Source organism: Cokeromyces recurvatus, assembly GCF_025118155.1.
Source record: "Cokeromyces recurvatus strain NRRL 2243 chromosome Unknown BX663scaffold_1, whole genome shotgun sequence".
Classification (NCBI taxonomy): domain Eukaryota; kingdom Fungi; phylum Mucoromycota; class Mucoromycetes; order Mucorales; family Mucoraceae; genus Cokeromyces; species Cokeromyces recurvatus.
The window spans coordinates 708,927-724,083 of NW_026251387.1; the positions used below are offsets into that span (position 1 = coordinate 708,927).

General features: G+C 30.6%; 6 protein-coding genes across 6 annotated transcripts; 5 read left to right on the forward strand and 1 right to left on the reverse strand.

The window, feature by feature from the left end:
- The first annotated feature begins 109 nt into the window (after positions 1-109).
- Positions 110-365, forward strand: BX663DRAFT_8855 (uncharacterized protein). Its single transcript, XM_051532342.1, has one exon. The coding sequence runs from the start codon at positions 141-143 to the stop codon at positions 297-299; it is 159 nt and encodes a 52-aa protein (XP_051387689.1). The 5' UTR covers positions 110-140; the 3' UTR covers positions 300-365.
- Positions 366-3,660: 3,295 nt separating this feature from the next.
- On the reverse strand, positions 3,661-4,904 carry BX663DRAFT_491785 (uncharacterized protein). Its single transcript, XM_051525124.1, has one exon. The coding sequence runs from the start codon at positions 4,856-4,858 to the stop codon at positions 3,812-3,814; it is 1,047 nt and encodes a 348-aa protein (XP_051387690.1). The 5' UTR covers positions 4,859-4,904; the 3' UTR covers positions 3,661-3,811.
- Positions 4,905-5,177: 273 nt separating this feature from the next.
- BX663DRAFT_491793 (uncharacterized protein) lies at positions 5,178-7,314 on the forward strand. Its single transcript, XM_051525125.1, has 4 exons — positions 5,178-5,434; positions 5,499-5,989; positions 6,062-6,433; positions 6,511-7,314. The coding sequence occupies exons 2-4, from the start codon at positions 5,654-5,656 to the stop codon at positions 7,063-7,065; spliced, it is 1,263 nt and encodes a 420-aa protein (XP_051387691.1). The 5' UTR covers positions 5,178-5,434; positions 5,499-5,653; the 3' UTR covers positions 7,066-7,314.
- Positions 7,315-7,367: 53 nt separating this feature from the next.
- On the forward strand, positions 7,368-8,186 carry BX663DRAFT_491794 (lactoylglutathione lyase). The gene is made up of 4 exons (XM_051525126.1): positions 7,368-7,480; positions 7,575-7,709; positions 7,769-7,982; positions 8,074-8,186. The coding sequence occupies exons 1-4, from the start codon at positions 7,380-7,382 to the stop codon at positions 8,113-8,115; spliced, it is 492 nt and encodes a 163-aa protein (XP_051387692.1). The 5' UTR covers positions 7,368-7,379; the 3' UTR covers positions 8,116-8,186.
- Positions 8,187-9,800: 1,614 nt separating this feature from the next.
- BX663DRAFT_491795 (uncharacterized protein) lies at positions 9,801-13,314 on the forward strand. Its single transcript, XM_051525127.1, has one exon. It carries the CDS (start codon positions 9,828-9,830, stop codon positions 13,224-13,226), a length of 3,399 nt encoding a protein of 1,132 aa, XP_051387693.1. The 5' UTR covers positions 9,801-9,827; the 3' UTR covers positions 13,227-13,314.
- A 248-nt stretch (positions 13,315-13,562) lies between these two features.
- On the forward strand, positions 13,563-14,409 carry BX663DRAFT_533967 (S-adenosyl-L-methionine-dependent methyltransferase). Its single transcript, XM_051530565.1, has 2 exons — positions 13,563-14,277; positions 14,330-14,409. Exon 1 carries the CDS (start codon positions 13,582-13,584, stop codon positions 14,182-14,184), a length of 603 nt encoding a protein of 200 aa, XP_051387694.1. The 5' UTR covers positions 13,563-13,581; the 3' UTR covers positions 14,185-14,277; positions 14,330-14,409.
- The last annotated feature ends 748 nt before the right edge of the window (positions 14,410-15,157 follow it).

Here is a 15,157-nt window from a genome sequence, read left to right on the forward strand (position 1 = left end):
AACAAAATAATTTTTAATAGATTATGAGTTTCTCTTTCTATTATATATATATATGTATGTGTATATCATTATTTTAGAGTAGTTTATTGGACAAGTTGGAGAAATTAGACAATGGCTTGGCTAATTCTAATAATCGTGTCATGATTTTGGAAAACTGCAAGACAAAGAGTCAGGCCTGTTATAATTGTGGAGAGACAGGTCACTGTATAAGATTCTGCTCTTTCCTCCTCCTCCTCCTCCTCCTCCTCCCTCTCTCTCCCTCCTTCAAAAGCTGTATACCAACTGTGGTAAAAATGTAGCAATTAATAAGCCCGGTGAATGTCATAAAGGATCATCATAAAGGTGGGCAAACTAATGAAACAGGATTTTCAAATCAACTATCGTATTAGCACATAATATGATAATAAAGATAAAAGTTAAAGTTTAAATTAAATATTCATATACAACACTGGTATTAGTACAGATACAGTAATAAATAATTTTAGAACTGAGGCTAATGTACCGCTAATCATAACTATAATTCAGCTATTAAATCAAATATAAATAATTATGAATATACATAAATTAAACTTTATATAATATACTACTGTGCATAATAAATCAAGATAAGTTGCAATAAACAATAGAAATAAGTATTGATCCATTATACCTATTATATATATATATATATATATATATATATATATATATATTGTATACATTGGACTAACCACCAAAAATATATAATATATAGCTTGACTATATGAACTAATACAGTGCAAGGGAGTAATAATATACAACTTTGATAAATAAACCATTAACAAGACAATCATGCAAGAAGTATAGATAGCAAACATCTTATAGAGATAATTTTCTTTTTTTCTCATTAAGTTTTAACTGATATAATATTATATATGTATATATTAATAAAGGTATGTTAACAAATTTCACGTATTTTACTTTCGTTTATTTTTACTACATTTCTTTCTTAACCTAAATATTACATAAATGTCATTCTTCTCCAGGAATCAGAAATTGCGCTATCCTTGTACGATTAGCTATATGTCATTTGATCCAAGACTGTCTGACGAACATGTTATTGAAGCAAGTGATAATATTCGATAAGGTATTTGATTTGAAAGTAGACATCAATCTCGATTTATCATTAGCACAACAGAGGACACTAAAAAGAATAATATGGATATACTGTTCTGTTTTCGTAAAGATTCTTCAAGGAATGAAGGTACTAAAAGCCAAGCCATATACTATACAGGCTAAATAAAATAGTAATCTATTCAAGAACGTACCTAGACTCTTAATTTGAAAAAGGCAAATAAATAGATGAAAGGATATATAGAAGTACTTATAAGGCTGGATTTTATAAAAATATATAATGGACTCTGGGCGGCTATAGTAGTTTTAATTCCCAATGATAAGAAACAACTACCTCCTAGACGTAGAGTTTGTCATGATCTGACACTAAATAAATTTTTATAATTATTGAAATAAGATGATTAGAGTTAATTACCCTTTATTTAGTGCCAGATTTAAAGTACCTGAACAAATAATAGAAAAGAAAGAATTTCAACTTGTTTATAATACTCATTCATAGTCTATATAATTTACTAAGGACATTGTACACTTCATTAACAATACTAAATACTATCATTCAGTCGTTATTAATACTTTTTTCTAATTCCTCTCTAATCTCAGATATTTTTTAACATAAATACAACCATCGTTTAAAATTACAAATAAAATGATCAACTATTGGAACTATTATTCGGCCTTGTCGTTGATTTTACTAGTCTTTTATAGTTTTTCATCATTATATACATATATGTATATATGTATATATGTTTATTCTCTGTTATTCTAATAGAGATATCACAGACTGTCGAAATAGCTGCCTCCACCATATATTTAGTAGCTATTTCACATCTCTTCACAAAGGTTATGTTGTACCTCACTAAGCTGCTTCATATACATGAAATGTATTAGTCTACTACAATCTTAACTTATTCTTAAATCCCATACTCTTTTTGATAATGCACTACTACTTAGTAAACTGAATACTCTATCTTCAACTATCAGAAAATTGCTCACAATGCTATTTCCTTTACAAAACACCGCTTTGAAAACGATGCATCCCTCCTATTGAAAGCCTTGACTTGCGTCTATTTTTAAAATATCTATTCCACTTATCTTCTGGACCATCTGAATGAAAGACGTTCTGCTTGTCGTTATTTCAAGTATTTGTCTTCCTGTCGTAATGTATTAAAGATTGATCCTATCCTCTGGTTGTCTATGGTACAATAGGATGGAAGTTGATGTCTCCGTTGGCGTCTTGGCTGGTTACCCTTACGTATGATCCTTTTTCACCCTGATCAACTTATAAAAGTAGAACTCATTCAATATATATTGTCTACCATATGTACTACATATTGCAAATGCTACAAACAATTGAAGACTCTCTTTCCTTCTTCCCAACACACTTTCTTTCAAAAAAGGAAAGAAAAAAAAATTGTAGTATAACGTTTGTCTGATAGTTTATCCGTTGTCCCTCAATATGTTCCATATTATATGAGATATGGGTTGTCTAGCTCACAACACCATTCCTCTAGCTCTTTCCAATCCAGGATCACACCTGGTAGACCGGTTCTTCAAGCCTTTCATCCCTTTCTAACACTTTATTTATTTATTTATTTTTTATAATTTCATTCATCTTTTACTTTTACTTTTGCCTTTGCTTTTGCTTTTTTTTTCTTTTTTTTTTGTGCCTTTTGTCCGAAAAGAGTGTTTAGTTACTTTTATTATTATTTTTTAAACTGACGAGGGCAAATTCATTAAATCTATAAACTACGTGCCTGGTGGTCATTTTATTTTCTTTTTCATATTTATATATGTATATATATGTATATAAAACAAAAAAAAAGATATATACAACATGTGCTTGTAAATCTATTTAGTAAATGTGTTGTCATTAATAAAGTATTATCTGAAATTCTATATTGTTTCAAATAAGGGAGTATCATGTTGTAATAAAGTGGAGTATTTTTTTATTTAAAATTAGATATGAAACTTTTTAAAACTTTGTTTTGTTCTTCTTATTTATAGAAAATTATTTTATTGTTTGAAAAAAAAAAATATATTTTCTCCTCATGATAACGATGATAGTACAAAAAAGGCCAATCGTTGTTTACTTCTAGAATATTACAATTGTCTTACAATTAGAAACAATCATAAAATAAGAGATTTTTTTTTTTGTATAAAGATTTACTGTTATTAAAGACAAATTATCTATCAGTATACTATTTTTTTTTTCTGTTAAATAAAAGAGAATAGACCCTGATTATGTAATTGAATAAAATCCCTTTATAAATGTAAATTCCTTGACCTGTTCTTTGTATAAATCTTATATTATACTAAATTTTCTAGTATGATTGGGGTATAAATAATTGAATACACTTTATTTTGCTATCTTTTTTTTTTCCTTTAGAAGATTCGTATATAATGACTGCTCATATTAAGCAGGTGATCAAACGAGTGTGAGAGATGATTGATATATAGACTCTGAATACTATCTTTATAAAATTAAAGCTTTAATATTATCTATAAACATATATATTTAAAATGTACAATCTTTCTTTTTTTTTTTTACATAAGAAATTAGACATATTACATAATAATAATAATTAAAGAAAGAAAAAACGAACGAAAGAAAGAAAGAACGAACGAAAGAAAAAAAGAAAAAATAAGGAGGGGAGGGGGGAATGTATACAGACACTTATAGTAAAAATACAAGATATAATAACAGTAGGAATAATAGGGATTACATGATAACACATCTGAGTGTCACCTTTGGAAGTGATGACCATTTTTGTTGCATTATCTTAGTAAAATCCTCCTCTTCCGAGATTAGGATACCTGAATCTGAAGAAGAGTCAAATGTGTGCATGATGCTACTCGTCAATACATGAGGATGAGAAGAAAGTAAGGAAGACCGTGAGCCATCGACTGAACATAAAATAAGTGAATCAGATAAAGAAATATGAAGTAAAGCAAACTTTTGAATGATTTGAGACTTTAACTGTTCAAGAGATATTGACCGAGAAGTGCGTATGATGATGATATTATTTGAATCATAAATGACCTTGAAATTCATGGTTGAAATATTTTCATTTTCTTCTGTTAAAGATGCTATAGTTGATGTGGATAAGTGCTTCGATAGTAACAAACTATCTCTATTACTACAACTACTACTACTATCACCACTGTCAGTTGTAGTCGATGAACTTGATGCGCTACTACGATTACTTTTACTTGAAGAATCATGATCGACTATATAAGATCGTGAAAAGAAAATATCTTCAAGTTCGTCTTCTGAATACTGTTTTGAATAAATAAAATCCTTTAAAGAAAATGCTTTAAATGATGCTGTTTCTAATATAGAGTCTTGCTGCTGAAGTATATCTTCATTTGGTTTCATCGAGAAAAATGAGAGAAAGATTTCAGAACAAGTAATGTAAGACGGTAATAGTAAAAGATGATGACAAAAATTTTCCAACTCGAGCTGTCTGTCAATATATTTCTGACTTTTACATCCACTACCATTTTTTAATGTACTGAACGAGAATGCATAATTACTTTTTTTAATTTTTGGTAATAGACTCTTTGAGATATCAAACTTGCTATGCAATAACCGAGAAAATACAATAAAATCATCAAACTGATATCTCATTTCATAAGGTTGAATTGTTGAATCAGTTAAGTGAATTTCGATTGGATACCATGTACAATTATTTATGCGTTGGTAAGGTCGCATATAAAAATGTTTAATTGGACATATATCAAAAATCGGGTAAAGGGTAGTATTCATTAAGTTAAAAATCAAGCCTTGTTTTTTAAAAAAAAAGAAAAAAAAAGAAGTAAAAGAGAGAAACAAACAAAAACAAAAAGGATCCACTTCTTTAAAAATAATTTCACGATTATGCTAAAACAACAAGTCTCATTTTTCCTTAAAAGGTATTTTTTCCATCTCCATTTTCCATAATCCTAAACACGAGATTTTTATTTATTTATTTATTTTTTTTTTTTTTTTTTTTTTTTTTTTTTTTTTTTTTTTTTTTAGTAATCAGGTTCCGCCAGTTCAAGAACGAGAGCTGACCGAAATTTACCAACATGACGTTTTTTTTCTGCAAAAAAAAAAAAAAAAAAAAAAAAATGTTCAATGGTTTAAGATCTGAACAAGACGCTTGGACAACTTGTGTTAAAGTCATATTGGGTCTATTAGGTGTGTTATCTTTAGTCATGTTATTAAGTCACTAATTTTATCTCTTTCCCTCCCCCCAAACCCCACTTTTAGAGGATAGTTTGTTGAAAGGTGCTATTCCTACAACAAAAATTAATTTTAATGAAGAAAATCGTGAATGGTCAAAATATAATGAAAGTACAGGTAATTAAACTGATTTCACCTTTATAATATATATATATATATATATTCATGTTGTTACATACAGAAACTTTATCAACACCTGAATCACCTAGTAATTACAACTTGAAACGTAAACGCAGTTTTTCTAATTCTGCCCAAGATCGTAAATTACAGAAACTTTCAAGCAGTTTAGCAAATGATATTGCACGTAGTCTATCAGTATCACTTGATGATGTTGATATGACTACAGCGCCTCCACCACCTCATCCTTTTAATTATAATAAACCTCTAAATGAAGAAAATCCTATGCCAGCTTTACGTCGAATATCTATGAGTGGAACTTTGAATCCAACCACAGCATCATCCTTGGAACAATGGTTAGAATTACAAGCGCAAAAGAATAATATACCATTAATCGAGTTTAAACATTTGTTTAATGATAAACAAAAACAGCTTAGAAAAGAGCTGGAATTACTGCAAAAACCAGATCAAGAGTTTGAATCATTGCGTGACCATTTATCTAAAGTTTTAAGAATAGCAAATGAACTTAGTGGAGATCATACATTACCATTTATTGTAAGTATTTCCTTTTGGCATAGGTAATAAGTATAATAATGAAATGGAAACCTTTGATTTTTTTTTTTATAGGAAATTTTTCCGGAATGGACCTTATATGAAAACAAAATCAATAAGCTTGCTTCTTATGTTCAGTCAATGGAAGATATGAGTTACTCAGTAAATAGTACTATACCTCAATCAAATGATTTATTGGAAGACATAAAAAAGCTTCAAGGATTACTAGAGAACAAAATAGCACTTTATGGTGATGCGTTAATACAGAATGGGTTAGAATGGAAAGCGATGGGGATGCCAGTCAATGACTCATTATTGATTGCAACAAAGGAATGGCTACATAATCTTTGCACGGGTTTGTTAGATGCATTAGATACTGAATGTAAGAAAGCTCAAGAATTAGCTAATAATATGGAAGAGCTTATTCATTTACCTATGGGTGAGAATGTAAGGATATACATATAAATATATATAGTCTATGCAAATAGAAAATATTCATTTGTACAAACCTATATTTTGTATAGTTAATGGCTTGTATTTTAACAGGCCTTGAATTTATAGCAGAAGCATCCTGTTTTATTGGATTTACTTCACATAAACTTATTTATGACTGTTGTGTATTAGCGGCGATTTATGAACAATGGATTTCTGAGAATTTAGAACATGTAACTGATAATTCAGATATGATAAAAAAGTCCTCAAGTACGAAGAGAATGGATATTCGTTTTATGCAACTGATGGATAATGCAACGCGTATATTGTCCTCTTTATATATTCTAGAGGAATTAGAATTAAGACATAAAGATATACTTCATTTAGCAAGTTCTGTAGCTGCAGTTGAGAATCTTACTTCAGTTTTAGTGGAATTAGTAGTGAGAGCAATTAGTATAATTGAAACCGATAAAAAAAATGCTAGTACAAATAGTAAAGTAGCTGGAAATATCATGACAAATCCACAAACAACGTTCATTTATATGGGTGAATCTTTATTAGCCTTTGCAGATAAAATTGTCTATTTAGCAGGAAGAGAATATAAAGACGGTTATCGAATTCAGGTAGGTAGTATAATTTATAATTGATTCAAACTTGGTGGATTTTATTAATAACGTAAATAGGCTTTGCATACCTTTTTGGAAGACTTGGAAAACTCGCTTGAATCTTCTTAAATATATGTAAAATAATCCATGTTTTGTAAATTATCTTTGTAATATATTAGTATAATTTATCCAAATCTACTATTCAGTTTAAACGTCACATTATGATGTACATCATTTTTGACATGTATTTCTAGCGGCGGATATTAAAATTTAAAAAGCATTCATAATTTGAACCAAAAAGATTTTTTTTTTTTTTTAATTCTTTTTCATTCTTTTTATAATAAGTATATTACATAATGTCAACTGATCCTTCCAAGTATGTTTTTAACCACACTATGATCCGTGTTAAGGATCCTCAAGCTTCCATCAAATTCTATACTGAAGTTCTCGGTATGAAGTAAGTTAACGAATTAAAAAAGAAAAAGAAAAAAATAGAGGCTTTTTCTTTTGGTTAAATCCTGTTGACACGTTATTATAATAATTATTTTCAGGCTTATTACTAAGCATGACTTTCCTGAGAACAAATTTACTCTTTACTTTTTGGCTTATGTCGATTCTATTCCTGAAGATGAAGCTGAAAAGAAAAAGTTAGCTTTCAGTATGCCCGGTGTTCTTGAATTAACACAGTAAGTAGTTATTTTTTTTTTATCCAGAATATACATGTATATTTACGTGTGTATTATAGCAATTGGGGTACAGAAGACCAGGCCGACTTTGCTTATGCTAATGGTAACTCTGATCCTGGTCGTGGTTATGGTCATACAGCCATTCTTGTCGATAATATTGAAAAGGCCTGTGAGCGTTTCGAATCTCTTGGTGTTAACTTTGTTAAGAAGTTGACTGATGGTAAAATGAAGAATATCGCCTTTATTACTGATCCTGATGGTTATTGGGTTGAAGTAAGTTCTTTATAAAAGAAATACAGATACATATATATATATATATATATATAAAGGGGAGGAAAAGAGTTATTAATGCGTATGTTTATAGATTATTGCTAACCCTAACTATGTCGGTGCTTCTCCCATTTAATTCTTTTTTTTTTCTTTTATAAAAAAATGAAAAAAAAATACAATAAACCAAGTATCTTTACTATGAAATAATCTGGTGAATTATAACTATTATTTATTACTGCACCATAATCATAAATTAGGCAGCTCATTTTATACACACTATAATACAATAATACTATATAACTGTCAAATGTTTCTTCTTCTTATGTAAAAGAGATTTATTATGCATCTTTATTCAAGTATGAAAAGATTTGTTTCTATTAAAGATGGAAACAAAAAGTGCTCTAAATTTCACTCTATTTTACACAAATATGACTCTAAGTAGCATTACCACGTAAGATTAAGTATCTACTTTTCAATAACAAAAAAAAAAAAAAAGATAGTCTGATTCTGATTGGTTAAAAAAAGTAGAAAGAGAGAGAGAGAGGTAAGAAAAGACAGAGTTTACATATGATGGCCTTTAATCGCATAAATAAAGCACAACTGCTTCTTTTTTTTTATTATTATTATTACCGTTTTGATCTTAATTCTAATCCTTAGAAATAAATTTAATAAATATGTGATAATAAACTCAATTATTGTTGTCACATGAATTAATAAATATGAAGAAAAGTTTATTTGTGTTATTACATATTTACTGCTTTATATTATCCGTAAAGACATGACTATCTAGACTGATATCAAAGTAAGTAAGTGACTTACTTACAGTAGTATCAGTGTTAGATTTGTAGAGTAAAAGCCTACAAGTATTTTACACTAGTTTGTTTATCGATTGTCTTCAAGTAATAATACGTAATGTTATATACAATTGAAAAGCTCACCTATCATACTCTATATACTATTTACTTTCATTGACTTGCTTTTGATCATCATGTGATTAAATCAATATAAATAAATAACAGAGAAAGAAGTAAACCTGTAAAGCTCCTTTTCACTAGGACAAGTACTCATTTTATATTATATATAAAGACTGTGAGAGGTTTGGTTAACACTTGTATAATGATAAGATACCAGACGTACGCTAGTCATGATTACGTTGATAATAAGATTGATAAGAGTGACTTTAGAACAGAATAACTTGTACAGAGTGTTTTATTATCAGATTTTATAGTTTAATTTATGAGAGATAAAATACAATATGGCGATCTATTTAATGAATAAATAAAAGAATGCAATGAATGGAGTTCTAAGCAGTAGCTGCATAATATAAACATAAAGTTACACAACAGACTACTGCTATTACTGCTACTACTGCTACTGCTACTGCTACTTGAAATACCTTTAGAATTGAGAATTTATCATTTTGCCTGATTTTAAATTTTTTTTTTCTCTTTTTTTTTTTTATTATTATTATCTGTGTTTCAAATTTCTAGATCTTATTGTTCATAAATGATGGCTTGATTATCATAATTATTATCATCATTACTTCTAAATGTATTCAATTACAGGCGGGTTCTATTTTTATATTCTGATAACAAAGCATGAAATAGCTTAATTTTTATTGAAAAAAAAATATGCATATACATATTTATAAAAAGTTATATAAAGAACGACTATAAATAAATAAAATAAACTCGGTTAATTAAATAAACCAGTTCATCAAATAAGATGTAAATAGAAATGTGTGTTTGGATTGGCTTATTTTATTTTATTTTTATGCTTGTTTACATTTCTTATCTCTTCTCTCTCTCTTTTTTTTTTTTTTTTTTTTTTTCTACTTCTTTAATTGATATGAGTAATTCTAATGAAGTAGTCATCACTATTCCTATTCAAGGCATGACTTGTATGTCTTGTGTTAATTCTATTACTAAAGCTTTAACTCCTTTTGTAAATACTGTTCAAGTAAACTTGAAAAATAATAATGCAAATATTACTTTTAATCCAGCTACAACATTCTTGGAAAATATTATAGAAACAATAAAGGATTGTGGCTTTGATGTACCCAAGTTAGTTTTATCTATTCATGGAATGACTTGTCATTCTTGTGTTAATTCAATTACAAAAGCATGTCTTGATTTAAAAGGTGTAAATTCAATCGACGTTAGTTTAGAAAATAAAAATGCAACTGTTTTATATCATCCTTCACTTGTTTCTGTTAACGAAATTAAAGACACAATCGAGAGTTGTGGTTTTGATGTTGTGCTTCCTTATTCAGGAGAAGAAGACAACTCATCCTCTTTAACACTACCACCACCACCACCACCATTATCTATTTTACATACAAGTGTGGATATGGAGGAAGAAGAAGACGATGAATGCCAACAACACTATATGTGGACTGCACAGTTAAGAATTAGTGGAATGACTTGTGCTTCATGTGTGAATAGTATAGAAAGAGGATTATCAACAATTCAGGGCATTATGACTGTACAAGTCTCATTATTAGCTGAATCAGGAATAGTGACATATAATTCATCTATCATTGATATAGATGACATTATAAAGCATATAAATGATATGGGTTTTGAAGCTTCTTTCATCGACCATACTACTTCTTCACAAGATAAATATACAAAACTTCAATTACAAATTTATGGTATGACTTGTTCTAGTTGTGTAAATACCATTGAAAGTGAAATTAAAAGGCTTGAGGGAGTTCAGTCTGTATCTATTCAGCTTATGACCGAGTCAGGTATCATCATTCATCATCCATCTCAAATTGGTCCACGGCAAATCGTGGAAGCTATAGAATCTTTGGGTTTCAATGCCCTCGTATCTGATAAAACTCGTGATATACAACTTGAAAGTTTATCCAAAGTCCGGGAAATCCAGCAATGGCGTACTACCTTTTTACAAAGTTTCATATTTGCCTTTCCTGTATTTGTCATCGCCATGATTCTTCCTGAATTTCAATTGGGTCGTTCTCTATTGAATACACCTACTTATATTATACCAGGATTCTTTCTCTTTGATTTTATTCAATGGCTACTCGCAACTCCTGTGCAGTTCTGGATAGGTAAACGCTTTTTGATTTCAGCATATCAATCTATAAAACATCGTGCTCCTACTATGGATGTCTTGGTTACTATATCTACTTTATCAGCTTATTTCTTTTCAGTCTTATCCATCATTCGGTCTATCTCTATAGCCTCTCCTACTCATCCCTCTGTCTTCTTTGATACTTCAACCATGCTCATCTCATTTATTACTGCTGGCCGTTATTTAGAAAATTTGGCAAAGGGTCAATCCTCTACTGCACTCTCTAAATTAATGTCATTAACTCCTTCTACTGCAACCCTTGTTCAATTTCCTGATACTACCACCACAGATGAGAAGCAGGCAATCACATCTGAAAGGCAGATACCTTCTGAATTGGTCCAAATCAATGATTACTTGAAAATTATTCCTGGTGATAAAATTCCAACGGACGGTGTTGTGTTTTCAGGTGAATCCTCTATAGATGAAAGTATGATTACAGGTGAAGTGGATCCTGTAAATAAACATCCAGGTGATACCGTGATTGGTGGAACTGTAAATGGCTTGGGCTCATTCATAATGCGTGCGACACGTGTAGGTTCTGATACGGCTCTAAGCCAAATTGTTAGATTAGTGGAGGATGCACAAATGAACAAGGCGCCTATTCAAGGATTTACAGATAAGGTGGCTGGTATCTTTGTCCCTCTTGTTGTATGTCTTGGTATCTTTACTTTAGTCTTTTGGTCCCTTTTAGTAGGTTGTCTAGGGGTCAATCGTATGCCTATACTTTTCCAACATGAGATTACAAGAGAAGGGAATGGAGATTGGTTCTTTGTCTGTCTCAAGCTATGCATCAGTGTTATTATTGTCGCTTGTCCTTGCGCATTAGGTTTAGCTACACCCACTGCAGTGATGGTAGGCACAGGTTTAGGTGCAGAGCATGGTGTGATCTTCAAGGGGGGTGCAGTCTTGGAGAAGGGTCAAAAGGTCAATAAGGTTGTATTTGATAAGACGGGTACGCTAACGATGGGTAAGGTACAGGTTGTGAATTATCAAAGTTGGGATGGTCTTGAATCAACGCGTCAAGAAATGCTTTTGGTGGCAGCCATTGCAGAGGCAGGCAGTGAGCATCTCTTGGGTCGTGCTGTCGTTCATAAAGCAAAGGAAGTCACATCTACACCCTCAGATCAACCCTTGGATCATTTAGGCTTCATCTTGAGTTTTAAGAGTGAAACTGGCTATGGTATTGAATGTAACATCTCTCGTCATGAAAAAGTAGATCATGTAGTGATTGGTAATCAAAAATGGCTGGAAGAATATCATGCTATCACTTTACAAAACGAACAAATTCAAATAGTAGAAGGGGAGTTGTCGCAAGGCCATACGACAATCCTTGTTGCTATCAATCATGTTGCGACAGGGTTTATCTCTATTTCTGATATGATTAAACCGGAAGCAAAACGAGTGATTGCGACGTTAAAAGAGTTAGGTATCGATACAGCTATGGTTACAGGTGATAATGCCTTAACTGCGCGATGTATTGCAGCCCGTGTAGGTATTACAGAAGTTCATGCTGGCATTTCACCTAATGGTAAAACACAAATTATAAAAGAGATGCAAGCACAGATTAGACACAGACGTCATAATAAATGGATACCCTTCTGGGAGAAACATACGGAAGCTACAATTGTAGCTATGGTAGGCGATGGTATTAACGATTCCCCTGCCCTTGTTGCTTCTAATCTGGGAATTGCTCTCTGCAGTGGCACAGATATCGCTATAGAAGCGGCTGATGTTGTGTTAATGCGTAATGACTTGACTGATGTCGTCACTGCACTAGCACTCTCCAAAAGTATTTTCAGACGTATTAAACTAAATTTATTATGGGCATCCATCTATAACTTGATTGGCATTCCTTTAGCAATGGGTGTTTTTATGCCTTTAGGGCTTCATTTACATCCAATGATGGCAGGTATGGCTATGGCAGCAAGTTCAACAAGTGTTGTCGTTAGTAGTTTAATGTTGAAATGGTTCTGGCGTAAACCTGAATTAATTGATGAAGAAAATTACTATTCTGAAAACAAAGTCAATCTCTTTTATAAGTTTTATACAAGGATTAACAATTGGAGAGAGAGACAAAAGGGAGTTGCATATCAATCACTGGTTACCTTGGATGATCAAGAAATTGATTTAGAAAGCCTATCTTCCCATTAGATTTATTTAATACATACATGCATATATAAAAAGTTAATACAATTACATAATATTCCTAATAAAACAGTGTCTATCTTATCTCACACTACACTATAAAAAGAAAAAAAAAGAAAAAGGGGTAAACACTTTATCCTGATTTATTATATTTCATAAATAGACAAGTTATTACTTGTCCAAAAGAATAAGTTCTTGTCTCTTTTCTATCAAGTAACTGTGCAGTATTATGTTGAATACAAATATTAATTCTCTTTTATAATTAATTTGATCCGAGTATATAAGGCATAATTCATAAAGATGTATAAAGAAAAAAATTTTTTTCAAACACACCTAATATACTTTTTTTTTTTTTCCTTTAATGTCAGTAAAAGAAAACGATCCATCAATTCCTAATAAATTCTTACAAGTATATGGAGATGCAGATAATCGGATCTACGATGAAAGTGCAGAAGATCCTTTTCCAGCGTATATTGATGATGTTGATACTTCATTAGCACCATTTTGTCCAACTTCTGCAAAAAGAGTTTTGAAAGCTTTAAACATGGTCAAAATAGGATCGCACGATGTATTGATTGATTTAGGTTCAGGGGATGGTCGATTTGTGACAGCAGCAGTTTCTGAATTTGGAGCATCAAAAGCAGTAGGTATTGAATCCGATGAAAAACTTGTAGAGACGTCAAAAACATTATCAAAACAAATATTGTTACCGGATGAAGAAAATAAAGTTTCTTTCATCTTGGGAGACTTGTTGGATTTACCTAAAATAGTTCATGACATAAACTGGACAGTCATTATCGTATTTCTGCTACCAGATCATACTGATAAATTTGCAGATTTTTTACTAAAACATTATCGAAATGGAGCTCGTATAGTTAGTCTAGTTTTCAATTTAAATGAAATATCAGAATTAAATTTAATAGCTTCAGATGAGCCAGATGGAATCTATGTATATGGTCAATAAAAAAAAAGAATAGAAGAGAAGAGAAGAAAAGAGAAGAGAAGAGAATAGAATTATATTACATAATTATTTAATAAAAGAAAACACACAATTAAGGTAGTTTATATGCTTCTTCTTTTTTACACTATTTCTAATAAATTTAAGATAGAATAAAATCAAAGAATCAGACAAAAACATTTATAAGTCTGATGCACATAAGAATTTGTATAAAATATCAAGAGTTTGTTTTTACCCATTTTTCTTTGAGTAAATTTAGTATAAAAGTAATATTATTTTATAAGTTATTCCTTCTTGATACAGTCGAAGAAACAATATAAAACTTTTTTGACCATTTCCAAAATAAATTGGGACACCAATATGAAAGTGGGACATCAGCATAAAAGTGGGATATATTGAGACACGCTTAGTTTTTGGGCGAATGTATAAACAAGAAGCTATAAACTTGTTCCATTTAACAAGAAAGGCCACTAATAGACTATCAGACTACTAAGATGATCATCCAGATTAGGAAATGATCCACCTAACTTGAATGATCCCGGAACGAACAATCCTCATGGAGAATATCCCAGATTCGAATTACTTAGGACAATAAGGAGCATTTCTGTGAGTTTGATGGAGTGAGTGAACTATCGTTTTTGAAATAATAAAGCCAAGTAAAGTGATTAGGATACGTAGAATGTAAGGTTTTTATTATTCGTAAGAAAGACCTAGAGCCACCAGGTCTTGGTTACAATCATTATTTATAGTCTGTAATATTGGGCTCCGTATGTAGTCCAGGTACCAGTGGATCAGAAAACCGACAATTTCATACGATTATATTCATACAAGTAACAAATAACGATAAATGTATGTAAAGGAGATCATCTTGAATCAATAAAGTTCTTCAGTCAGTTTACATTGAATAAACACTCACACAAGCATCTAGATTACCCTACTGTTTTTATTTTTTTTATATCTTTTTTATCTACCGATTCTA

Bases quoted from the DNA above. Each gene is read 5' to 3' on its own strand.
- BX663DRAFT_491794 (XM_051525126.1), top strand. From the start codon at position 7,380: ATGTCAACTGATCCTTCCAAGTATGTTTTTAACCACACTATGATCCGT. The intron at 7,481-7,574 runs GTAAGTTAACGA...AATTATTTTCAG, and splicing joins ACTGAAGTTCTCGGTATGAA to GCTTATTACTAAGCATGACT. The intron at 7,983-8,073 runs GTAAGTTCTTTA...GTATGTTTATAG, and splicing joins CTGATGGTTATTGGGTTGAA to ATTATTGCTAACCCTAACTA.
- BX663DRAFT_491793 (XM_051525125.1), top strand. From the start codon at position 5,654: ATGACTACAGCGCCTCCACCACCTCATCCTTTTAATTATAATAAACCT. The intron at 5,990-6,061 runs GTAAGTATTTCC...TTTTTTTTATAG, and splicing joins ATCATACATTACCATTTATT to GAAATTTTTCCGGAATGGAC. The intron at 6,434-6,510 runs GTAAGGATATAC...TATTTTGTATAG, and splicing joins ATTTACCTATGGGTGAGAAT to TTAATGGCTTGTATTTTAAC.
- BX663DRAFT_533967 (XM_051530565.1), top strand. From the start codon at position 13,582: ATGTCAGTAAAAGAAAACGATCCATCAATTCCTAATAAATTCTTACAA.
- BX663DRAFT_491795 (XM_051525127.1), top strand. From the start codon at position 9,828: ATGAGTAATTCTAATGAAGTAGTCATCACTATTCCTATTCAAGGCATG.
- BX663DRAFT_491785 (XM_051525124.1), bottom strand. From the start codon at position 4,858: ATGAATACTACCCTTTACCCGATTTTTGATATATGTCCAATTAAACAT.
- BX663DRAFT_8855 (XM_051532342.1), top strand. From the start codon at position 141: ATGATTTTGGAAAACTGCAAGACAAAGAGTCAGGCCTGTTATAATTGT.